This window comes from Melanotaenia boesemani, chromosome 4 (genome assembly GCF_017639745.1).
Source record: "Melanotaenia boesemani isolate fMelBoe1 chromosome 4, fMelBoe1.pri, whole genome shotgun sequence".
Classification (NCBI taxonomy): domain Eukaryota; kingdom Metazoa; phylum Chordata; class Actinopteri; order Atheriniformes; family Melanotaeniidae; genus Melanotaenia; species Melanotaenia boesemani.
Window position 1 is genome coordinate 40,172,225 of NC_055685.1, and position 24,848 is coordinate 40,197,072.

The 24,848-nt window shown below is 44.7% G+C and overlaps 1 protein-coding gene across 1 annotated transcript; it reads right to left on the bottom strand.

Annotated features, from left to right (window-relative positions):
• Nucleotides 1-1,909: 1,909 nt before the first annotated feature.
• On the bottom strand, nt 1,910-21,890 carry LOC121638918 (calpain-2 catalytic subunit-like). The gene is made up of 21 exons (XM_041984003.1): nt 21,570-21,890; nt 21,113-21,182; nt 19,485-19,603; nt 17,933-18,066; nt 15,152-15,320; nt 14,982-15,065; nt 14,827-14,912; nt 14,616-14,681; nt 14,377-14,537; nt 14,104-14,273; nt 13,982-13,993; nt 9,662-9,873; nt 9,300-9,336; nt 7,982-8,047; nt 7,729-7,786; nt 7,583-7,647; nt 7,373-7,441; nt 7,177-7,255; nt 2,492-2,608; nt 2,143-2,201; nt 1,910-2,068 (listed from the first exon to the last, which is right to left on the bottom strand). The coding sequence occupies exons 1-21, from the start codon at nt 21,804-21,806 to the stop codon at nt 2,045-2,047; spliced, it is 2,094 nt and encodes a 697-aa protein (XP_041839937.1). The 5' UTR covers nt 21,807-21,890; the 3' UTR covers nt 1,910-2,044.
• Nucleotides 21,891-24,848: the final 2,958 nt, after the last annotated feature.

Here is a 24,848-nt window from a genome sequence, read left to right on the forward strand (position 1 = left end):
ACCACTCAACTCCACACACCAGCTCAGGCTCCTTTCCCACCACAAAGGTAACGTTTCATATCCCTAGAGCTAGCTTCTGCAGCCGAGGATCAGACCTTCAGCAGGGGATGTGTGAACCATTAACCACGAGGAAGTCTGCAGACAGATTTGAAATGTTTTGGATCTGAGCAATTCCTGGAAGTTGTCAGGTTTTAATCTAGACTTTGATGTCACCCAGACGTCAAATTTAACCTCAGACCGATGAACAGTTGCGTTCTTGGCCCATCAGATAAAACACCTCTTTGTTGTCATGGTTTATGGATGATGCAGACAGTAAGAGAACCCAACAGAAAACTCAGATCTGGTTTTGTTTGGTCTGTCCACAGCTTTCAACGGGATGTTTCTGTCACGTCTCCAACATGTCTGGATGTGTTCAATGTTTTTATCCCCTTCATGCCAAAGGTTGCAAACTGGTGACAAACCAATTCTGGCTTTTTTCACTTTGGGCTTACTGAATAAACTATGGGTGCTGCAGATTTTCTACACAGCAGGACGCATGAAAAGAAAAGTGGAGGAATCAGAGAATGTCGGGGAAACGTTTGAGAAATGGACGATCACATATATTACGTGATGAAAAACAGAAAACATGTGAATCTATCTTGTCAAACATGAAGAACTGAAGGTTTTTTTCTCAGATGGAAAAACAAAACTCTTGGATGATTTTTGAGTTCAGTTTCCACCTCAGCGGGATTAACCTTCAGACTCACAAAGTGTCCACGTTACCAAGCATGTCTTCTAGTACCGGGTCGTCCTCTTCATCAGGTCCACCTTCTAGTACCGGGTCGTCCTCTTCATCAGGACCACCTTCTAGTACCGGGTCGGACCTTTTTAATCCTGGTGTGATAGATGAAGCAGGTGGTGGAAACCTTCCTCAGAGGTTTTCTCCATATTGACATGACAGCATCACACAGTTGCTGCAGGTTTGTCGGCTGCATCCATGATGAGAATCTCCCGTTCCACCACATCCCAAAGCTGCTCTACTGGACTGGGATCTGGTGGCTGTGGAGGCCGTTGGAGTCCAGTGAACTCATCGTCATGTTGTAGAAAGCAGGTGGAGATGATCTGAGCTTTGTGACATGGTGCATTATCCTGCTGGAAGTAGCATCAGAAGATGCTCCACTGTGGTCATAAAGGGATGGACATGGTCAGCAACAATACTCAGGTAGGCTGTGCTGGTTAAACCAGGCCACGTTGGTACTAAGGGGCCCAAAGTGGGCCAAGAAAACCTCCCCCCACCATGACACCAGCAGCAGCCTGAAGCGTTGATCCAAGGCAGGATGGATCCATGTTTTCATGATGTTTGCAGCAGATTCTGAGCCGAGCATCTGAATGTGGAGCTGAAATGGAGACTCATCAGACCAGCAACGTTTCTCCATCTTCTATTGTCCAGTGTTGGTGAGTGTGTGTGAATTGTAGCCTCAGTTTCCTGTTCTTAGCTGGCAGGAGGCACCCGGTGTGTCTTCTGCTGCATCCTGGTCCAGACAACTGCTGCTCTGGATGTTTTCTCTTCTTCAGACCATCTCTGGAAACCCTGGAGATGGTTGTGGGTGCAAATCCCAGTAAATACTCAGACCAGCAACCACGTTCAAAGTCTCTTAAATCCTCTTTCTTCCTCATTCTGATGCTCAGTTTGAACTTCAGCAGGTCGTCTTCATCACGTCTACATGACTACATGCTGCCGTGTGATTGGCTGGTTGGATATTAGTGTTAACAGGAAGTTCAATAGGTGGACCTAAAGTGGATGGTACTTGAGATAAACATCTTTACCTTTGAGCATTAAATGGCAGTAGCTGTTACACAATCTTTCCGTATTATGCTAACAGTTGATTTTGAAGCTAGGTGAAGCACAGGAGGAGTCAGTGACCAGGTGTTTAATGTGTAGATTTATTGACTTTAGGTTACAGTGGGTGAGAAGCATTGAGGATAATATTAAACATGATAGCTCAGGAAGAGAAGCGGCGACAGCCGGCGGCATGATGGCGTGCTGCAGAACGACGGCGGCGCCTCAGATCATGCTGAAGTTTAACCACTGCAGGAAAACAGACAGAACATCAGTCTGTGACCTCACAGTCAGCTGACACACTGTTGGCGTTTCCTCCTCACCTGGGTGAAGTCCAGCTCGATGGAGCCACTGTTGTTAGTGTCCAGCTTCCTAAAGATCCCTGAGAAGGAACATGGAACATTTTTAATTTGAGCAGTGCTTTATTTCTGTCCAGAATGAGCAATTAAAGGCAAATTATCACAATATAAAATGTTATATATAAAACTAATGTGACCGTTTCCTGCATCAGGAACTCTGTGATTACCACAGCTTTGGGAAATTCAAATGAATAAATCCTGGTGGAAATGATTTCTGACTTCAGTACATTCATCAGGTTTTCTGTGACAGTAAATGTTTTCATTTCTGTTCCCCATTTTCTTCATCTGTTAGCTAGCAAATGCGCTAACTTACTGAACATCATCTCCAGCCTCATCAGACAGCCCACGAAGTTGTCGAAGTCGATTGTCATGTCAGGGTCGGAGTATTGAACCACTAGCTGCTGGTAGATGGTGTTGTTGAGGGTAAAACCTGCACGGACACAACAGGAGTCACAGAGCTAATGTAGCTAACAATGCTAACAATGCTAACAGATCCAGTGGAGTAAACAGTGGTAAACGTGCTAATGGAACTAACAGAGTTAACAGAACTAACAGAGCAAGCAGGTAACAGCACGTATGGTGCTAACAATGCTAACAATGCTAAGACAGCTAATGGAGCTAATGGAGCTAACAGAACAGGGCAAGGCGAATTTATTTGTACAGCACTTTTCATGTACAAGACAATTCAAAGTGCTTCACATTAAAATTCTGCAGGTGCAGAAAACAACACAAGTGAATGCAGCTTCTCCATGTCTGGTTCTGACTCTGGAACTGATAAGAACCTGGATCCGGATGACCTGAGGGTTCTGGTAGGTTCATACTGGGTCAAGAGGTCTCTGATGTATGTTGGTCCTAAACCATTCAGAGCTTTCTAGACCAGCAGCAGAACTTTAAAGTCTATCCTCTGACGGATCGGCAGCCAGTGTAAAGACCTCAGAGCTGGACTGATGTGGTCCACTTTCTTGGTCTTAGTGAGGACTGGAGCAGCAGAGTTCTGGATCAGCTGCAGGTGTCTGACTGATGTTTTAGGTAGAACCTGTAAAAACACTGTTACAATAATCAAGCCGACTAAAGATGGAAGCTGGACTAGTTTTTCCAGGTCCTGCTGAGACAGTACTAACAGTATTAATGGAGCTAACAGAAATAACATAATCGTACTTATTGAGCAAACAATGCTAACAGAGCTAACGGGGCTAGCAGAGCGAACAGAGCGTGACGTACCCTCTCCATCAGTTTACTGTCCCGACAGCAGCAGAAAGAGAAAGAAGAGGAATTTTAGAGTTAGTCATGAAGAGATGAAGATGTTCACACTGACAGCAGCTTCATGTTTTCGTGTCTTTTTATTCTAATAAACTGTTATTACAAACAAAAAGTAAATGTTTCATTCAGAACTGAAATATGTTTTTTCAAGGGTCTAAAGGAAAAAAAAAAATTAGACCATCAGCTGCTCTGTGGTCCAGACCCGGGTAAACCAGAACTAAGTAAACAGTTCTTCAGGGAATCAGGGATCAGAGGGAAATCAGCTGCTGATGGTGGAATGTTTTTAAAGTGGAACATGTTTTAGAAGGAAAAGGCGTCTTCCTCCTCGTGATGGGTGGAGAGTTCCCTCAGCCTTCAGCAGTGAGTCAGAACCACCATGACTCACTGATGATCCATTTAACTGTGGAATGCTGCAGAACTGGACTGGTTCCAGTTGAATCCAGTCCAGATCAGAAGACTTACACCCTGAAAACCAAACTTTTCATTTGGTTTTTCTAATTATCAAGAAGTATTTCTGACAAACAATCCTGGATCATCCTGGAAAAATCCAGATGACAATTTTACTGATATAATCAGTTAGAAGGAAAACGTAAGTGTGGGATGAGCAGCAGAGGTCAGGATGTCTAAATCTTCCAGAAGATTTTTCCAGAATCTGGACCTCCTGGTTCTACCGGTTGCCCGGTTTGTCTGCCAGCAGCATTACTCTGAAGATTCTGGCCTGATGTGTGTGAATGATGTGTGTGAAATTTTTGCAGTGGTGGAACAGAACCTAATTTTATTCAATTCAGCTTTATTTGTATATCACCAGTTCACAACAACCTCATCCCAGGGCTTTACAGATAAATCAGTTCAAGCCAATCCAATGATTCATAATCAATAACAGCCTAGTTAAGGAAAACTTAAAACTTAACTCTATTAAGAATTAATAGAGTCTTGACCTCAATTCCCCATCCTGAGTAGGATGGGACAACAGTGGAAAGTAAAAAACTCCCTTTTAACAGAAAAGAAAAAACTCTGCCAGAACCAAAACTAGAACCAGGACCCGGATCAGGGAGGGGTCATCTGCCTGGACTGGATGGGGTTGGGAAGTGATACTGTTTGATTTTCCAAGAAGGGTTGTTTTGCAGCCTCAGAGAAAGACGGAAACACCCAGAAGGGACTCTGGAGCAGAACCAGCCTGAGGTTTCTGAACTAAACCAGGAGACGGTTTAAAGACCTCACCATGGGATAAACAGGAAGCTGTTTACAGCAGCTGGTCACATGACCAATGAGGCGCTGGAATGTCCACCAGAGAGGCGGGCTGAGGCTTCCTCTGCTGGATTCCTCTGTTAGCAGAGACAGATCACAACATCCAGATAGATAGATGGATAGATACAGAAGGAAGGTAGGTAGGCAGGCATGAAGAAAGGTAGGTAGGAAGGTAGATAGGCAGGCAGATATGCAGGTAGGCAGGTATGTAGGTAGGCAGGCATGTAGTTAGACAGGTAGGCAGGTAGATAGGCAGGTATGAAGGTAGTTATGCATGATCACATGCAGGTATGTAGGTAGGCAAGTATGTAGGTAGGCAAGTATGTAGGCAGGCAGGCAAGCAGGTAGGCGGCCAGGCAGGTATGCAGGTGGGAAGGAGGATATGTTGGTTCTCCGGTAGGCAGGCAGGCAGCAACGAAGGAACGTAGGCAGGCAGATAGATACGCAGGAATGAAGGCAGGTAGGCGGGCAGGCACGCATGTAGGCAGGTAGGCAGGCAGATATGCTGGTGGGCAGATAGGTAGGTAGGTATGAAGGTAGGTATGCATGATCACATGCAGGTATGTTGGTAGACTGGCAGGCATGTATGTAGGCAGGCAGGCAGGCAGATAGATATGTAGGAATGTAGGCGGGCAGGCACGTATGTAGGGATGTAGGTAGGTAGGAAGGCAGATATACAGGTGGCCAGGTATGTAGGTAGGCAGGAATCAAGCTAGGTTGGCAGGCATGCAGGTTAGTAGATATGCAGGTATGTAGGCAGATAGGCGTGAACACATGTAGGTAGGCCGGTAGGCAGGCAAATGCGCAGGTGGGCAAGTATGCAGGCAGGCAGGTATGTAGGCTGGCAGGCACGATCACATGCAGGTAGGCTGATAGGCAGGTATGTCAGTAGGTAGGTAGGCGGGAAGACAGGAGATAGGTATGAAAGGAGGTAGGTAGGCAGGCAGGAATGCAGGTAGGTAGGTAGGCAGGCAGGCAGAAATGCCAGTAGGCAAGTATGCAGGTAGGCAGGCAGAGATCTATGCAGGAATGTAGGCAGCCAGGTATACAGGCACGTAGGCAGGTAGGCAGATATGCAGGTGGGCAGGCAGGTAGGTAAGCAGATAGATAGATAGGCAGGTAGGTATGCATGATCACATGTGGGCATGTAGGTAGGTAGGTAGGTAGGCAGGCAGATATGCAGGTGGGCAGATAGGTAGGTATGCAGGTAAGCAGATAGATAGGCAGATACGAAGGCAGGTATGCCTGATCACATGTAGGTAGGCCGGTAGGCAAATACGTAGGCAGGCAGGCAGATATGCAGGAATGTAGGCAGGCAGGTACGTATGTGGGGATGTAGGTAGGCAGGAAGGCAGATACACAGGTGGCCAGGTATGCAGGCAGACAGGTATTAAGCTGGGTAGGCAGGCATGTAGGTAGGCAGGTAAGTAGATATGCAGACACGTAGGTAGGCAGACATGATCACATGTAGGTAGGCTAGTAGGCAGGCGGATATGCAGGTGGGCAGGCATGTAGGCAGACAGGTATGAAGGCAGGTATGCATGATCACATGTAGGTAGACCGGTAGGTAAGTATGTTGGCAGGCAGGCAGGCAGGAATGTAGGTAGGCTGGTAGGCAGGCAGATATGCAGGCGGGCAGGTATGTGGGCAGACATGCATGTAGGCAGGCAAGTATGAAGGTAGACAGGCAGAGAGTTATGCAGGAACGTAGGCAGGCAGGTAGGCATGTAGATAGGCAGGCAGGCATGTTTGCAGGAATGTAGGTAGGCAGGAAGGTAGATAGGCATGATCACATGTAGGTAGCCAGGTAGGCAGATATGTAGTTAGGCAGGAAGGTAGGCAGGTAGGTAGGCAGGTGTGTAGCAAGGCAGGCAGGCAGGCAGGCAGGCAGGCAAGTAGATATATAGCCAGGTATGTAGGCAAGTAGGCAGGATTGATCACATGTAGGTATGTAGTTATGCAGATACAAAGGTAGTAGGGTTGGGCATCATTCGAATTTGAACGATTCCTGTTCCAAGTCGGGTTCTCTGTTTCGATTCTTGTTCCTAATGAATCTCAATTCCCATTCTTTTAGGAGTCAGGGTAGTTTAAAAGTTTATATTTTTAACCTCATAATTCCCACCTGGCTGCTGGCGACCCTGTCGCCATTTTGCTCGATAAACTCTAAAACTTCTCCAATAACACTTTTGTCAATATAGACATGCTATACCTTGTTAGAAAGCTTAGATTCTCTGCAATTAAGCCACATAATTTATATTACAGTACTCCACACCAAAACACAGTTAGTAAAGAAACAATACTAACGGGACTTCCCACCTGTTTCATGGTAATGATGTCACATTATCATCTATTCCATGATCAATTGTATTACTTTTCCATAGAAGGGTCCAGTGTTAAAAATATCAAAAATAGTTTGGTAGGCTGGTAGGTAGGAAGGTAGGTAGGAAGGTAGGTAGGTAGACGTATCAAAAGAAAACAGAAGAAACTGACCTGCATCCTTAAAGGCGATCCTCATCTCTGGAGTGCTCATTGTTCCAGAGTTGTCAGAGTCATTCTTCTTGTAGATGGACTGCACACACACACACACACACACACACACACACACACACACACACACACACACACATCTGTATACAATCACATAACTTCATGATTAATAAAACACAGGTCAGAGGTCATATCTCACCAGGTATTTCTGCACTTTCTTCCACAGCGTGGCGAACTCTCCGAGGCCCAGCCTCCCATTCCCGCTGTTCTGCTGCAGGTTAAAGATCACCGATAGAAACACACCTGACGCCAAGTTTGACTTGTTTACTGGTCAGTCAGGTGGTCATTCAGCTGGTCGATCATCTCATCTGAACTGAACTACAACTTGAGCAGGTTTCTGAAAGGATACGTCCATCAGGTTGACCATGACCCTGCAGGTCTCCATGCTGAACCCATCAGTTTTTATGTCACTTCCTGTTAAAAAAAAAGGCAACACAGGAAGTCAGACCTGCAGCCTCTCGTGTTAATGTTCAACATGTCAAAGCTTTGACTCACGTTTGGCCACAATCTTGTTCATGATGGTCCTCAGCTCCAACACAGAGATCTCTTGGTCCTAAAAAGAAGGCGAAGATGATGATGATGGAGCATTTTTATCTAGGACTTTGTTTGGTTAGTGGTACGGGTGTGGCAGGCGAGCCCAGGCAGGCGAGTCCAGGCAGGCGAGCCCAGGCAGGCGAGTCCAGGCAGGCGAGCCCAGGCAGGTGTCTAAAGATCATTAAACGGGAAGCAGCTGAAATGTTTTACTCACGTCCCCGGCAAGTTTAAGGAACATGTTTCTGAATCCTGAATCCACCGCATCATCAGACACCATGTCCTGGACAGAAACCATGACAACCGTCAAAAAAAAAAACTGCTTTCTGATCACATGACAGGATGTCACTTGACAACAACACACACCTTTAACGTGCAAACACACCTTTAGCATGTTAATACACACCATTAACTTGCTAACAAGAACTTTTAAAATTCTAACACAAACCTTAAAAATGCCAACAAGTACCTTTAACATGCTAATATTCACTTTTAACATGCTAACATTTATCTTTAACATGCTAACATTTATTTTTAACATGCTAATATTCACTTTTAACATGCTAACATTTATCTTTAACATATTCACTTTTAACATGCTAACATTTATTTTTAACATGCTAATATTCACTTTTAACATGCAAATATTCACTTTTAACATGCTAACATTTATCTTTAACATGCTAACATTTATTTTTAACATGCAAATATTCACTTTTAACATGCTAACATTTATCTTTAACATGCTAACATTTATTTTTAACATGCTAACATTCACCTTTAACATGCTAACATTTATCTTTAACATACTAATATTCACTTTTAACATGCTAATATTCACTTTTAACATGCTAACTTTTATCTTTAACATGCTAACATTTATTTTTAACATGCTAATATTCACTTTTAACATGCTAACATTTATCTTTAACATGCTAACATTCACCTTTAACATGCTAACATTTACCTTTAACATGCTAACATTCACCTTTAACATGCTAACATTTATCTTTAACATGCTAATATTCACTTTTAACATGCTAACATTTATTTTTAACTTGCTAACATTTATCTTTAACATGCTAACATTTATCTTTAACATGCTAATATTCACTTTTAACATGCTAACATTTATCTTTAACATGCTAACATTCACCTTTAACATGCTAACATTTATCTTTAACATGCTAACATTCACCTTTAACATGCTAACATTTATCTTTAACATGCTAACATTCACCTTTAACATGCTAACATTTATCTTTAACATGCTAACATTCACCTTTAACATGCTAACATTTATCTTTAACATGCTAACATTCACGTTTAGCATGCTAACATTCACCTTTAACATGCTAACATTCATCTTTAACATGCTAACATTCACCTTTAACATGCTAACATTTATCTTTAACATGCTAACATTCACGTTTAACATGCTAACATTCACCTTTAACATGCTAACATTTATCTTTAACATGCTAACATTCAAGTTTAGCATGCTACCCCACACCTGTGAATAGAGTGGGACTCACCTCATCCAGGTCAGCGTTGACGGGGTCATCACAGGGCCTGAAGGGAAACACAAACATTACACACACTGCTGATGATTCAAGCCGCTCAACGACACAACACAGTTTACTTTTTCTGCACTTCCCAGGGAATCCTGGTCTGAACTTCTTTCAGAACCCTTTGAAGGGCCAAAGAAAATCTGCCAGATGTGGACTAGACCACAGACTTTAAACCTGTGTTCTGAATTTCTGTCTAATCTTGAACTGGTTGGGGTTCTTCAGCACCGTCAGGACTGGTTACAAAGCAGGTCCCGGTTAACCTGCACCTACAAACACAGTAGAACCAGCACAGAAACAGTATCAGAACCTGCAGCTGCAGCTCTTACACAGTCTCCGTCTGCTTCTCAGAGAACACTCGGATGCAGAAATCCCCGTTCAGGTGCGGCTCGAAGGTGGACGGGACGATTAGGTACTCGCCGGGCGGCAGCTTGAAGCGGGAGCTGACCTCACGCAGATTGATGAAGGTTTCTGACCTTGCAGTCTGAGCGTGGGTCAGGAAGTAGTTCTTGTCCAGGTGTACTTCTCTCTGCCCTCGGAACTGCAAGGACAAAATCGTGTGAAAAGAAGCTCCCAGTAGGCAGCCTGCAACTACCTGCTGCAGTTTACTTCACAGCTGGATCTCTCCTTCAGATGGAAAAGCTACTATAAGAGGCAACGACAGCAACAGGCAAACCTCATTACCAACCTCGAGAAACAAACACACGGGACGTGACAAACAGCAGCGTCGCGCATCGCGCTCGGAGGTGGATGATGAAGAGTCAGAAGATTCTGCATGAATTACAGAAATTTTGCTGTTTACTGTACAACAGAGAAAGAAACCTCTGGGTTCATCGGAGTTTACAGAATAGGAAACAGCATGGTGAATTTCATCATTTGATGGCAGACCTCAAGGCTGGGCCAGATAAATCAGGACCTACATTCGGAGAAATTCACCCTGGCGCCACACGGCTGCCTTTTTATACATATAAATATTGCATATATTTATATGATCTATCATTTTTGTGTGAAGTATGGTAAAGTACGGGAAAGCCAGGCACAGCTAAAATGATCTGATCCTCCATGTTGAGAGTTTGCAGACTGAGTTTCTAGCCTGCTCTCATTGGTCAGTGAGTGAAGCCCCTCACTGGTTGGTTGTAGCGCCGCCATGTGACAGGGACAAAACATTTTTTATTTTCTTGTTTTGCATCGTAAGCCCCGTGTGCACGTCTACGCAACGCTGGATTAATTCCTGATCTTGTGGACTCACATATTAACATAAACTAGCCTGAAATGGACAGAACAGAGCCCCTTTAACCTGAACTTGCCCTCACTGTTGAATGAGCCTCCTTCTTCCATGATGTGATGCATTCATGATGATGCATTTAAGGACCATTAGAATTCTGAATTCAACCAGGACTAGTCTGGGTCAGCACAGCAGGCTAACAGTTAGCTCAGCTGTTAGCTGCTGTAAAACCAGAAATGTTTCATCCATGTTTGTTTGCTGTCTGACGTTTTCTTTTTAACCCCTTAATGCCTGAATTTATTTCTAATTACATAAAAACAAAGTAAATGCAGGAAAATATCAGGGAAAAATAACAAAAAGAAAGACTGGAATAAAAGAAAATACAGTAAAATATTTACTAGATTAATAACGATAAATAATAACTAAGACATAAATGCGGACCCTGCATTGATCTGTTGTTGTGAAGAAGGAGCCGAGCTAAAGGAACAGATCTGGACTGACCGGTCGCTCCACATTCCCGCCCTCACCTATAATCCCAGGTGTGGGTGGTGCCTGAAACAATGAGATCACCAGCACGTTCTGGGTCTTCTACGCCGCTCAGCTGGCCGGGGAACGACTCGCGATGGCGTCCTGCTTGTTTACGCTCTTGTTTATTTCAGTTTTTCTTTCAGGCTTTACGTTCTAATGACCTCACCTGGGTCACCTTCTCCACCTGCATCCAGCACCGACCAGGCGGTGCAGTTAAGGCCACGCCTACGCTGGTCTGAGTCATTCACACTGTCAGCCAGTTTCCAGTTCAGCTGGATGAACGAGAACAAACTGAACTTCATCTCAGCTCTTCTCATTTTCTGTCTGAAAACAGAATCTTTTCATGTGGGACCTCACAAAGAGCTGGAAAAGGAAAAAGGTTTGACAGAAATAAACTGGAAAAGACGTATTCCGAGATGTTCCGTAAACAATCCAGCTGACCGGAATGGTGTTAAAGTGAAGGAGTTTTCAGGAGTTCTGACTGATGAAGGTCTGACCTGGAAATCAAACGTAAATCATGTAAAACTGGAAACATGTAAAGCTTTAATTCTGTTCTGTTATTCGCTGCTTGTTCCACGTCTGAGCGGTTGTGTTGACGTCTGGACACATTCGTGTAAAACTAAAGAACCGTCTGCAGGTAAATACAGCAGACCCAGTATTTTACCGTCCTTTACAAATGTATAAAGCACATAACAACATATTACCATCAATCATCCAAAAGAGATCAGAAAAAAGAGAGTAAATGAATCTGAAAGGAAGAGAGATCTCTAAGGAACCCAGCTGATGGAAGGAGTTAGTTTATGGAATCATCGGGACAAAGAAGTGAAATCTGTTAATGTTTGTAAAAGAGGGTTAAAATGATCTTTAACCCTTTAAACTCGAGGGTTTTTGGAGGTGTGGTTTGCCAGAACAGACCTACCCAAATTAAATCAATAATAACTCTGTAATTTTTAGGTCAATATACATAAGCGTGGTCTCAATGGATACGTAAGACCCTATGGAATATGAATCCAGTGTCAGAAACATTGTGAATGTTAATATACTTGTACAAATTGTCATAAACCACAGGTAAAAAAAAAATATCCTCTGAAATTATTTTTTTTTTGTACACAGATGAAAACATCATGATAAAAATCATTCTGTGTATAAAGATACCACTGCATGCATTCAGCAACTCCTTGACTACAACTGTACAAAGTTTCATGAGAACAGAACAAAGCTCATAGCTTTTATGCAGGTTTTAATGTGGATAGAACAAGACGGACTTTCTATTTGGACACTTGGATACGCAAACTGTGCCAAATTGTGCTGTGTCTGTATTTCCTCCAGAACTTCCAACATTGTCTATTTGGCTCTTTGTAATTTCTTGGACATGTTTATGGCTTTTATCCTTCGTCCTAAATGGATAAAAAGTTATAATGAAGCAAAGAAATGAGCGCTGTTCGATATTCGCTCTTTCTTGTGCGCCCACGTGCGTAACTGCAGTAAAATGGCAACGATGCTCCTTTGTCTCAGCATTTATACCTGACAGATAAAGTGTCGTTCAAGTGTAGGATATGGTTGGAAAGCTTGTAAGATGTAGAATTTGACCAAACTTTATTTACACTGCCAATACCCACAACAAGACAACAAAATGGCTGTGAATGGGAGCATATGACATGTTAGCGCATGACGCAGTTTCACCATTATAAATTACTACGCTGTGAGTTTTGGTCGAAGAACAATGTGGACAGACTGAAAATGACCACAAAAAGGTAAGGAAATAAAAAATGTGGCTGTTTGTGAGAACATCTTTGGGATTTGGTGTATTTGGTGATAAACATGCTGTCTGATAAGCTGTGATATACGACGGTTAGCTTTGTGTTTGTTTGAGACTGACGTGAGGTGCTTGGCGAATATCTTTTTATGCTTGGTATCATATGAAAGTGCAGCTTTTCTAGTTTCATTTGATCCCATCATGTTGGGGTGGAGTGAACGGATTAGGCGTTGTGTTGTATTTTGTTTCGGGTGTTACTGGTTATGGTGGAGCTGTTGTTTGTGGCATACGTGTTTTAAAGTTATCAAACAAATACTTTGTTGACTAAATGCACTTGAAGAGTTGATTTAGTGGCTTTAGGTTTTCTTCTTTAAGACACGTTATAAATAAAATATCTTTACATCACTAGAGTAACTTTTTTACACACATGAACTTGTGTTTACACCTGTTGGACCCACCATGGGTCCGTCGGGCTTAACGGGTTAAATAAGTTCCTATCTTAGTGGTCCTGGGTCCAGCCCTGCGGGCTCCGCCGAGCCCTCTGGTTCTGGATTTACGGGGTCCTTCCGGCTCTCCTTGGTCCTGATCGGCTCGTTCCAGCTCAGCGCCGTCCCTGTTTTTAGCTCGTTGGGTCTTTCTGCTGATTACTTTGTTGGGTTGGCGCTTCGGCTGGTTTCATTGTTGGTTTGTGCTTTTATGCTCGACTGTTTCCAGCCTCATCTTGTGAGCCGAGGCAGCATCTCCTCCAGCTGCTGCTTTATTTGCTGCTCGGTGGTTTGTTTGTGAGTTTTTCTCCCGTTCTGGTTCATGCTGCTGAGGCCGACCCCAGCTTTTTATTTAATCTTGCCCAAACTAGGAAAAATGTAATTGTTTAATTAAAGTTAAATTAATTAATCAATAAATTCAAACCTTTGAAAGTTTGGGTTAGAAGTTTCCCAGCGGTGAAATCCTCTTGGTGGCGTTGTCGCAACAAACCTTCCGTTTCTTCCTTTAACTGTTTGCACGGTATGCAGGGTATTTTGCGCGTAACAACGCTGTTTTAGTTTGAATGTATTAAGAATGAATAAAAAACAAAGAAAACTCGGCTGTTTGGAAATGAGAGGGGTTACCGGCCTGCAGGTCTGGCGCTTCAGGACTCACCTGTGGAGGGACCTGAAATCAGACAGAAGACCAGTGAACTCCTGGACTCGTGCTGGAATCTGTGCTGCATTCAAATGCATTCAAGAGAACGCAACGCACTCCCTGAAAGGTTCATTTCAGACCTCGTAGATGGCGAACCCGATGGTGTGCATGTCCTCCCCCTGTTTACGCAGCTTCCTGCGGTTCTTCTGGATCAGACCAACCACGAAGCTGCAGCCCACCTCCCCATCGTCCGGGTCGTCGTCTTCCTCATCCAGCTTGATCACGAACTGAGGGTTCGTCCAGAACGTGTCTGCAGAGGAACAGGAACAGAAACCTCAGTCAGGCACCTCATCGCCAGAACCGCCGGCAGGTCCGGTTCTGTCGGCTGCAGCTTGGACACATGCAGGACTAACAGGGGTTGTTCCGGCAGCCTCCGGCCGTGGACCCCTTCCTCCAGGTGCCATCGAATTTGCTGACGCTCCAGTGTTTGACGCTGTCGTCCTCAATGGTGTCGGGGGTCAGAGTGCACACCTCGATACGGGAGTAGTGGCGAAGGAAGTCATTGAAGGACATCCTGCAGAGACAGGACAGACAGGAGGTCTCACTCTGCTTCATATGAGAGCAGGTTTGTCTCAGTGTGAGATCTTCCTACCAGAACTCTCCGTCCTCGGAGTTGGCGTGAGGACAGTCTCCCTGGACGTAGTTCCACTCAGACGACCTGAAACAAGTTGAAACCACAGCGGTGAGATGTTTGGTTGATCTGGACCAGGCTGAAGACTGTCTGGTCTTGATCAATGTGAAGATCATCTAATCTGGACCGGTGTGATCTGATCCATATCAGACGGTCTTCTCATGGTGGTTACCCATCACTCCACGCTCCGGTCCACTCCACCTGGCCCCAGGGGTTCCTCATCCTCACCAGCTTCTCCTGCTGGCCGCGGTAGCTCACCTGGAAGCAGAAAACATTTTTCATCCCACCGTTGCTTGACCTGGACTCGTTTCCAGTAGACGATCTTACCTCTACGGCGCCGGTCAGCGAGTAGGCGTGGCCTTTCACCAGCTTCTGACGAGTCACGGCCTCAGAGTCTGCTGCGCTTGTAATCTGCAACAGCAAAGAAACACAACTAGAACCAAACAAAACTTTTTCTTCCGAAGCTTCTAAAGCGCCACAGAACGGGTTGGACCCACGTCGATGGAGCAGCCCAGCAGCGCGCCGGCTTCCAGAGCCTTCCTGATGATCTGGAACAGGTTGGACGGCGGTCGCTTCAGGTCATAGTTCTCTGCGATGCCGCCGGTGAAGTCCTCGAAGCCCTCGGTGGTGGAGCCGCCGGACAGCGCCTCGTAGCAGCCGTTCACTCTGAACACAGAACAACAAGCCTCATTGGTTCTGAGTAAACGGCACCACAAACCTGGACCCGGATCCAGAACCCTGACCTCTGAAATCAGCAGCATTTTTGCCCTCAGAAAATAAAGTAAAAACTGTACTTTTAGCGGTACAAGTTTGCCGCAGGGATGTTACGCTTGGGTTAAAATATGCTTGTGTTTAACCTCACGTTTGCGTAGGCAACCGATTCTGTTCTGCATGTGTACGACGCTTACTGGACTCCACTAGGGGGCGTATTAGAAAACCCAGGCCACATAGATTTGATTCATTTGTAGGACAGAAACAAGACTTTAAGCAGGGCAACGATAGATGAGGTTAGTGTGTGGCTCGTTTTGAGATCATGGCAGCAGCAGTATCGTAGATGCTATGTAAGGTCATTTTTACTGCTTTTAAACCAGTGACTATACTTCATCTGGTAGCAACACTGCCCCCTTGTGGTTACCTGCTTTAAACACGTGGCATTCATTTGTGAGACTTACAAACAAAACTTCAAACTAACGATGCTTCAAACTAACAACACTCCTAATGCAAAATATGGAAGGCACCATGATAGTCACGCAAACTTGTAATTAAAAGCAAGTATATTTATGGCCTTAAAGGTTTTGCTGTTGTACCTTCCTTCAACAGTGCAGTTTTTACATTGTAAACACCAGAATGGTGCCTCTTGTGCCCCTAAAGGTACAATCCAGGGGCGTGGCCTGGCCTGGGCATTCCCGGCTCTAGCCCCGAACATTTCGCATCAAGTCCCGAATGTTTTTTCATCCCAGAAGGAAAAGTTTACATTCCCTTCTTTATGACATTAAAGAAGATGGTAGTTTTGTAATTTCCTGGCTTCTGTGAATGCAACACAGGTACAAAATGACCAATCACAGAGGAATTTTCTGGAAGCGGGAATCCTCCGTGTTGGCTGACAGCCGGCGTTTTATCCCGAATCTGAACTCTGGTGTTTTTTCGATCGGTCATCATCAGCGGTCAAAAATTTACATCAGACGGTTTTTATTTAAAGAAGAGAGGCGACGAGCAGAAAGACACACGAAAGAGCTAAACCACAAATAATTTAAACCCTGTATGTCCTAAAATGAAATTAATGTTAGGCAGATCATTCGTGACAGTACTTGGTACTTCGAAGGTTAAGCTAGCTGTACTAAAGCGTTAGCCCCGCCCCTTTCTGTTCTACACATTTACATTAAATCCAGTGGTGAAGTCTGAGTGGTTCACTGGTACACAGGGTGTTCGAGACGGGGAGGAAAAATCAGTTTACCACTAGTTTAAACTCGGCTATGCTACTGAAAAAGTAGTAATGGTAAAGATGGAAAACAGCAAGTGAAAAAGGAAAGAAGGAAACAAGTGATGAAGCCTGTAGGGAAAGAAGGAAGAGACAGATGAGATGATAGAGGGACAGTAAATACTACAGCATCATCTTTACTCTGAAAATTATAAGTGACTGAAAACAGTTCACGTTCATCCTTTCGTTGCAGTAAAGAGCAGGTGTCTGGAAAAGTAAAAGCTACGGCACTTTTACTGGACGGCATTTATCTGTAAATAGATGAAAGAAAAATTATTTTTCTAAATATTTTGTTAAATATTTTCTAATGTTGTCATGAAGTGCACGTTTCATTGTTTTCAGGCAGCAGAAGGTGGAAGGAAGCGAGCAGCAGACAGACGTCCACCATGCAACTCGACACACAACTAACGTTTGTTTAATACGATTTCAGAGATCTTGTTTACATGGTCACGTTTAAGATTTAAAATAAATACACATCGAAGTACATTTTACAGTATTTGGCTTTAAACAAGGTGACACAATGCTCAAGAAAGCTTAAATAAAAAGCTGTTTTTACTGTGTTGGTTCACAGAGATTCCTCTGTGAGGGTTTGGGCTCAGCCTAGGGCTGGGCAATATATCGAGATTTTTAAAATATATCGAGATTTTTAAAATATATCGAGATTTTTAAAATATATCGAGATTTTCAAATGTATCGAGATTTTTTAAATATATCGAGATTTTTTAAATATATCGAGATTTTCAAATGTATCGAGATTTTTTAAATATATCGAGATTTTCAAATGTATCGCGATTTTATCAGACCTAATATAGAAGGAGGGAATATCGTTTATACCGAGATAGCTTGTTTTGAGTTAAAAGCATCTTTTCTCTTGCATTTTGCACAGCTGTATTTTTGTTATGCTCATTGAAAAGTATTTTAATTTATTTTGTTTTAGGAGCATTTAAAGGTACTTTAATTTCAGTCTGCTGTTTTAATGCACATGTGCAGCTGATCCTTAATAAAAGTATATTTGGTACAAAAGGCTGTAAATTAGAACTGTCTCTTTGGTTACTTGACAAAAAAATATATTGAGGTATATATCGTATATCATGATTCAGGTAAAAAAATATCGAGATATAAGATTTGGTTTATAGCGCCCAGCCCTATCTGAGCCCCCAGTGTTCCCAGGTCCAGGTACTCCCCTGGTACAATCTTTATTTTCTGAGAGTGCTGTGATGTTTTCGGTCAGTGGATCATGACTCAAAGCCTTTGGGTCAAAGCCAAAGTTAGCAAAGGAAAAAGTTGGCTTAGGTCTTACTTGGCGTAGGCCTTCTCCAGCAGGGCGCTCCAGAATTCCCTCCCCTCGGCCGAGTGGACGAACATCAGCTCTCCATCTTTGACTGGCAGCCGGTCGTCAATCACCACATCCACCCACTCCCCGAACTGCCAGAACTAAAGACAGACAAACATCCTCAAAGGTTCTGGTTCCAAACCAGCTGAGCAGATCTAATGACTGAGTTCTTCATGGGGTTCCACAGGGTTCTGGTCTCAGTCCTCTCATGATGGGTGTCAATGCTGTAAGGATGAAGGCACACATTCTCCTGGCTTTTTTCTGTGTTAAACTGGAACTCGCGCGGCGTGCGTCCGGTAGGACTATGTAGGGCCTCTGAATCCAGCCTCCGTTTGGCCTGAGGAGAAGGCTGGTGCATCCTTTGTGGCCTCCTTTTACAGATGTTTATCATTTACCTCAGTTTAGTAGAAACGTGGCAAAACCAAGTACATTAAAAACATGTTGGTTAAACAGTAGCTTTAAAAATCTGTAATATTTGATATTCATGGAATTTTAAGGGGTTATTGAAGAGTGTAGTAGATTTTAGCTCCATTAGTACTCGGTCAGTGTGAACGTTCACTGAACTATAAAAGTTACGGACAGCGTTACTGTTGGTTTTGGGTGATAAGACTGAAAGTGGAGAAGATGCTCTATGTTTGAGGTGCAAGCGAAGTGGGTCCCTCCATTTAAACCAGGCGATCAGCCGGGTCACCGCCCGGCTGACGGAAAGGAGCGGACCCAGTCAGTGTGCGCAGCCACACACACACAAACGAGTAGGAGACGCAGCAACGGCGAGTCCAGAGAAAAGAGAGGAAGTTTTGATCTGGAAACACACACATTAGTTTTCCCTTGAAGATAAAAGACGAGAACGTGATGAGAAACGTTCATCGTGACCAGAAACGCGGTTTTCTTCATGGGGGCTGGAAGCAGGTAGAACCAGGTGAAGCTCCTCCCCTGAGGAGGAGACGCGACTTCCAGCAGCCTGAGATCAGAGTCCAGGATTTTTCTGTTAGTATTTTATTCCACCAGGTTTCTGTTTCATCCATCAGTCGGATCTAATATTCGGTTTTATTATGAATAAATGAACACGCAGAAGGACGTGGAATTCTGTTAAAGGGACATATTTGTAAAAAAGTAACGGAGTAATTACTTCCCGAGTAATTAAGTACTTTTATAATGCTGTAACTTTATTTTCTACAAGAAGTAGTTAGTAAGTATAATTACTTTTATAAAGTAACATGCTGGGAACAGGAGGGTTTCTAATGGGTGTATGTGGTTCGGTGCAGTGATTCGCTCCTCTTTTTGTCTATCCACCTCAGACAGTTCGTCCCTCACGCTCATTTGGAGCTTTTCTGTCACCATAGTAACGCAGATGCTCCATCTTTCCAACATGGCTGCCAGTAGCTGCATTGGCACCCATCAATATTTCTAGTTCCTTTTACATCTTTACATTTTGGAACTCCGTTCTGCATCAGTCTGAAGGTTGCCATGGCAACATGAGGAATGGTGGCTCTTCAAACTGTCAGCGAACACCTGTTACCTGGAAGTGAAAGATTCCAGCGTAGTCGTCTCCAAAGCCCTGGTCGGTGGGAACAACTCTTGCCATCACATACTCATTTAGGGTCAGAGAGGCGATGGCCGCCAACAGCCAGCAGTCACCTGGAGGACAGGTAACCGTTAGTAACAGCAGCAGGTACAGCTATTCATCGGTTCAATAATCAATGATCCAAACAGGAAATCTGGATCAATCATAAATCCGATAATCGTCATTTTTCCAAAATGTCGGATTGAAATGTGGACGTCCAAAGTTGATGAAGTCAGATTGTCCTACTTTGGTTATTTTAACTAACTAACTATAACTAGTACAAATACCAGCTGTACAGACTCAACAGGCGGAAGGTCCACTGGTCCGCTGAACCACTGGTCCGCTGAACCACTGGTCCACTGGTCCACTAGTCCATTGATTCTGTTGGTCTGAACGGGAAGGGTTCTGTTCTTGGTTCTTGGTTCTGACTCAGCAGAATGTGAAGCATGACGGTCGGGGGGGGCGGTGACTCTGCGGTAAAACTCTGGACAGAAACTTTCTGTGTAGAAGCAGAACTTTGTTTGCTGTACAGTCAGCTGTTCACGCCCACTGAGCCAGCTTCCTCCCCACAGACACACAAACATCTGTCTGTGGTTCACACCCCTCCCTTGTTCTCTCTCTCTCATGTCTGACTCAGTGTCTCTCGCCCTCCGATAGTAGCTGGCAGGCTTCTTCCTGTCAGCCAATCAGAGCGCAGCACGGCCCTGTAATTACTGCTGATCCACACGTCTGATGTTCCAGTTCTGGTTGCCCTGGAAACAGATCATGTGACCTGGTCTCACCAGCAGAACCGATCCAGAACCATCTGACAGTTCTTAGCTGCTGCAAACAGCCCTGGGTCACGAGCAGAATCCAGACCAGAACCAGAACCTGGACCAGGACCAGAACCAACACACAGTCCATTAGAACCAGAAAAACCATGATGAAGATGAAGATGATGATAATAAAAAGAAGAATGATGATGATGATGATGATATCAGCTGGGCTGCATGGTGGTGTGGTGGTCAGCACCGCAGCCTCCCAGCAAGAAGGTTGCTGGTTTGATTCTCGGCTGCGGGAGGTTGGGGGGGGGGGGCGTGGCCTTTCTGTGTGTTCTCCCGTGTATGCGTGGGTTCTCTCCGGGTTCTCCGGCTTCCTCCCGCCGTACACAGACATGATGCTAACTGGTAAATTCTCCCTAGGAGTGTGTGTGTGTGTGTGTGTCAGCCCTGCGATGGACTGGTTACCTGTGCAGGTAGAGAAGGAATATTTATCAACTGTCTTTTATTACTCGTATTTTATTTTAGTCTTTTTATTTTTCCTGATTTTTATGTATTTAAGTTGTTTTTAGTTTCATTTAAATTGAATTAATTTTTAATCTAATTAATAAGTTTATTTTTTAAACTTATTATTTATTATTTATGTTCTCATCATCATTTTTTTATCCGTAAAGTTAAACACGGCCTGTGTGACGTAGGCTGGATCACATCCTGGTTCTGTCCCGTAAACAGTCCAGATTCTGCTGGATCAAACCGAGCTGAACCGAGAGCCCACCTGTCTGCAGGTGGACCGGTGGTGCGTTCAGGGACAGTGAGGAAACTTACCCAGGGCTCCCTGGCAGATGTCGGTCCTGGTGGCTCCACCCAGAATGAACTCCGGATTCGAGACCAGTTCCTGAAGGAGGAGAAGAAAAACCATCAGAACCTGAACACAGCAGGAGATCAGGGGCCCACCTGACCCTGCTGGACCCAGTCTGGTTCTTCACCAGTTTAAGGTCTGAGCTTACAGAGATGTTGGATGTCAGGTCCTGGTTCTGAGAAGTTCTGGATCTGAGTTCTTTCCTACCTGATAGGTCCATCCTGACTAACAAATAATTATCCGAACCCTCCATCTGTCTACAACTGAGCTGAACCAGAACCTTTGGGTCTAAAATCAAGATGCATCAGGGTCCGGTTCGGCTCCTCTTGCAGGCCGAACTCTACACAGATGGACCCATTAGGTCCCTGGTCTGTCCGCGCCTCCAGCCCCACCCTCCGGTCCCAGTCAGGGTCCTGGTCTTACCGTGGGCCTCTTCCAGGTGACGCCGCGGGTTTTGTGGGAGCTGCGGCCCAGTTCGTTGAAGCCCAGAGATTCGGGGGCGGCGGGGAAGTTCGGGTCGCAGAAGAGCTGGCCCGAGGAGCGGCACTGCGCGCGCAGAGCATCGAACTTCTGGTTCAGGTACGGAACTGCGTTGGAGTTGGTTCCGAACCCGGCGGCCAGGGCCCGCTTCTTGGCCAGAGTGGACGCGACGCCGGACATGGTGCATCAAAGATTCTGGTTCTGGAGCAAAAACGGAGTCTGAAAACTTTTCCTGTGCGAGATTTAGACCTCCGCCCCGACCCGGAGGAGGAGTCTCTCTCCCTCTCTCTCCCTCCCTCTCTCCCTCCCTCTCTGGGGAAACCTGATGTGTCAGGGCACGCGGAACAAGAACCCACCCAAAAACAGAACCGGAACCTCCCAAAGCCAGATGCAGAGTCCGAACAGAACCAGAAACCGCTAAAAGTTCGGGTAAAGTTCTGCTGCAAAGTCCAAGCTGATCCTGAACACGTCATCGATGTAAAAACACTTTAGACAGAGAAAAAAGAAAAAAAGCTCCAACTGAAACACAATGACGTCACACCGCAAACAGATGACGTGGAACTGAAACATCAGATTTCCGGTCAGGTTTTCAAGATTTAAAAAGACCTTGAAGTTATAAGCCGGGCTTATCTTGGTAAGTCTGACTCATTTAAGCCAGAGTTCAGGTTTATGTGAATGCCGCTGAGTAACCATGGTAACCGATGCACCAGAACCAGCCTGCTGGGGGCTAATGTTTAGCTTAGCTGTGTCTCAAAGGTCTGATACAGACTCCCTAAAGAAAAGCTCCACCTGGTAGAACTGCTCCGCCTCATTCTGGTTTAGACAAGAAAAACCTGTTATTACATCATAAATGTGTCAGCGCCAGTTTAACTAAAGAAACACGACGATACATGAAATTAAATAAAAAAGAACATGGTTTTCATTAAAACTAATTAACACCTTATTAACCCTCCCCAGGTTCAGGAACCCGACCTCCACTGCCTCTGGTTGGCTAACAGTAAAACTGGGATCAGCTGAGCCCCGTCCATACAGGCCGAGGGTGTTTAAAGAGAGAGAGAGAGAAAGCTGGTCTAAAGAGATGGACGGAGAAAGATAGAGATAGATAGAGACAGAGTTCCTTTCTGGTTACCATGGCTTGGCCTTTTATTAATGACCCTGCAGAGGGTGCACGCTTCATTCAAAGCTCATTCAGACCACCAGACCCACGGTTTTCAGGGGGAGGACCACCAGTAGCAGTGGTCTCTGACGTTGTCTTGTAAGAAGCTCTTTTTGTTCTTACAATGTAAATGTGACTCCAGAGGAGTCGGTGCTTCACCAGCCATGAACCCACCGCACGTCACTGATCTCCATCAGCTTTCTTTGTTCAGCTGCTGAGAAAATGAAGCTCTCGGTTTGCTCTCTTTTTCTTGCTGCACCTCTTTTCCACCATCCACTCGTCAGGGCTTCCTACGTTCCTCAGGACCTCCACATAGCCAGGCTACGTAAGCCTCGCTTGGATTAGCCTCAGTAGATGCAGCTGGAATGTGTTAGTGGAACAGATGAGCCTTAATTTAGAGATGGTGTTAGTTCAAGCGACGCTTTCTGAACATCCTGGCTTCCTGTAGCTACGCTGGTGGAACGTCCTTCTTTAGCATCCATGACAGCTGTATGCACCAGGCTGATGATGCTAAATAGCGTCTTTGAGCCCTCTATGGCATGAATTTTTATTTTATGAGGAAAAAGGTCCTTATGATATATCAATCCGAAAATCTTCCACGCCCAGCTCAGATTTCATTGGTCTCAAACTTATCATCAGACTTTTTATGTGATAGGTTATGTTGTTATGTTTTACTTTAAAAAATTTAAACACTGGGTTTAAATTTAAACACCCTGCCTGAGGGCAACACCATGACATAGAGGGCTAGGACAGCCAATAGCTGCTGTTCTTACTGAGGAGTGGGAACAGCGGCTGGAGGAGCATCAGTCCCTGAAACTGTTAATTACCAGGAACTACATGGACCAGTTGTACCATGTCCTGTGGGGGACGACGGGGACAAAGATGTCGTTCTGCTTTGACTACAAAGTGAAAATCAAATCAAATCTGATTTGATTTGATTTGATTTGATTTGATTTGATGAGTTCTGTGTTTACTGGTTTTGTATTCATGCAGCCAGTAAGATGTTTTTTATGTCAAAAGCAATAAAATGTGAATGTAAAAGTTGTAATTTCTGAATTTATTGTTTTTATTATAAGTTTTTATCACTAATACAGTGAAAATGAGAGGAAATGTGAATATTTGCCTTATGAGGTGATTTCAGTGTGCGACCCTAAATTTTCTGTTTGTACCCCTAAAATTTTAAGTTTGGGGCCGCTGTGTTCCTCGTAAAAAAGTTAGTCTGGAGCCCTGACCGACTTACCTGGATTAATTTAGACCAGGTTAGTTTAGTCCCAGGTTAGTCTGGATTGACTTAAACAAAGCTAGTTTTGTCTGTTTTATGGGGAGCTCTCCTGCGGCCAGAGCGATACCCGCTGAGTCATCTGCTGAGTCACCTGCTGAGTCACTCACTGAGTCACCTGCTCAGCCACTTGCTAAGTCACCCGCTGAATCACTCGCTGAGTGACCCGCTGAGTCACCCGCTGAGTCATCTGCTGAGTCACTTGCTGAGTCACCCACTGTGTCACTTGCTGAGTCACTCGCTAAGTCATCTGCTGAGTCACTTGCTAAGTCACCCTCTGAGTCACCTGCTGAGTCATCTGCTGAGTCACCTGCTGAGTCACCCGCTGAGTCACTCGCTGAGTCACCTGCTGAGTCATCTGCTGAGTCACTTGCTAAGTCACCCGCTGAGTCACCCACTGTGTCACCCACTGAGTCACCCGCTGAGTCATCTGCTGAGTCACTCGCTGAGTCACTCGCTGAGTCACCTGCTGAGTCACCTGCTGAGTCATTCGCTGAGTCACCTGCTGAGTCACCTGCTGAGGTACACACTGAAAGTTGTTTCTGGAACTATAAGCTGCAGCACTGAGACCATCGCTGGTCTGGATCATAACGTGGATCTAGAACTGATGTTTGGTGTGAAGTGAGAGGAGCAGGATGCAGTTTGGCTGCAGTCCACCTCCTGCATCAACTCCAGGTACAGGTGCACATCCCCCCACCTTTGTTGCAGAGATCACACCTTCTGCACTGTGGGGGGTGGATGCCACTTTTATCCCAGTTGTTTGCAGTTCCTAGTTTGTGCCACTGGA

Excerpts from the sequence above, each read along its gene's own strand:
- LOC121638918 (XM_041984003.1), bottom strand. The coding sequence starts at position 21,806 with ATGTCCGGCGTCGCGTCCACTCTGGCCAAGAAGCGGGCCCTGGCCGCC. Across the intron at positions 15,321-17,932 it reads CTGGAGAAGGCCTACGCCAA|AGTGAACGGCTGCTACGAGG; the intron begins GTAAGACCTAAG and ends TTCTGTGTTCAG. Across the intron at positions 15,066-15,151 it reads TGCTGGGCTGCTCCATCGAC|ATTACAAGCGCAGCAGACTC; the intron begins GTGGGTCCAACC and ends TTGCTGTTGCAG.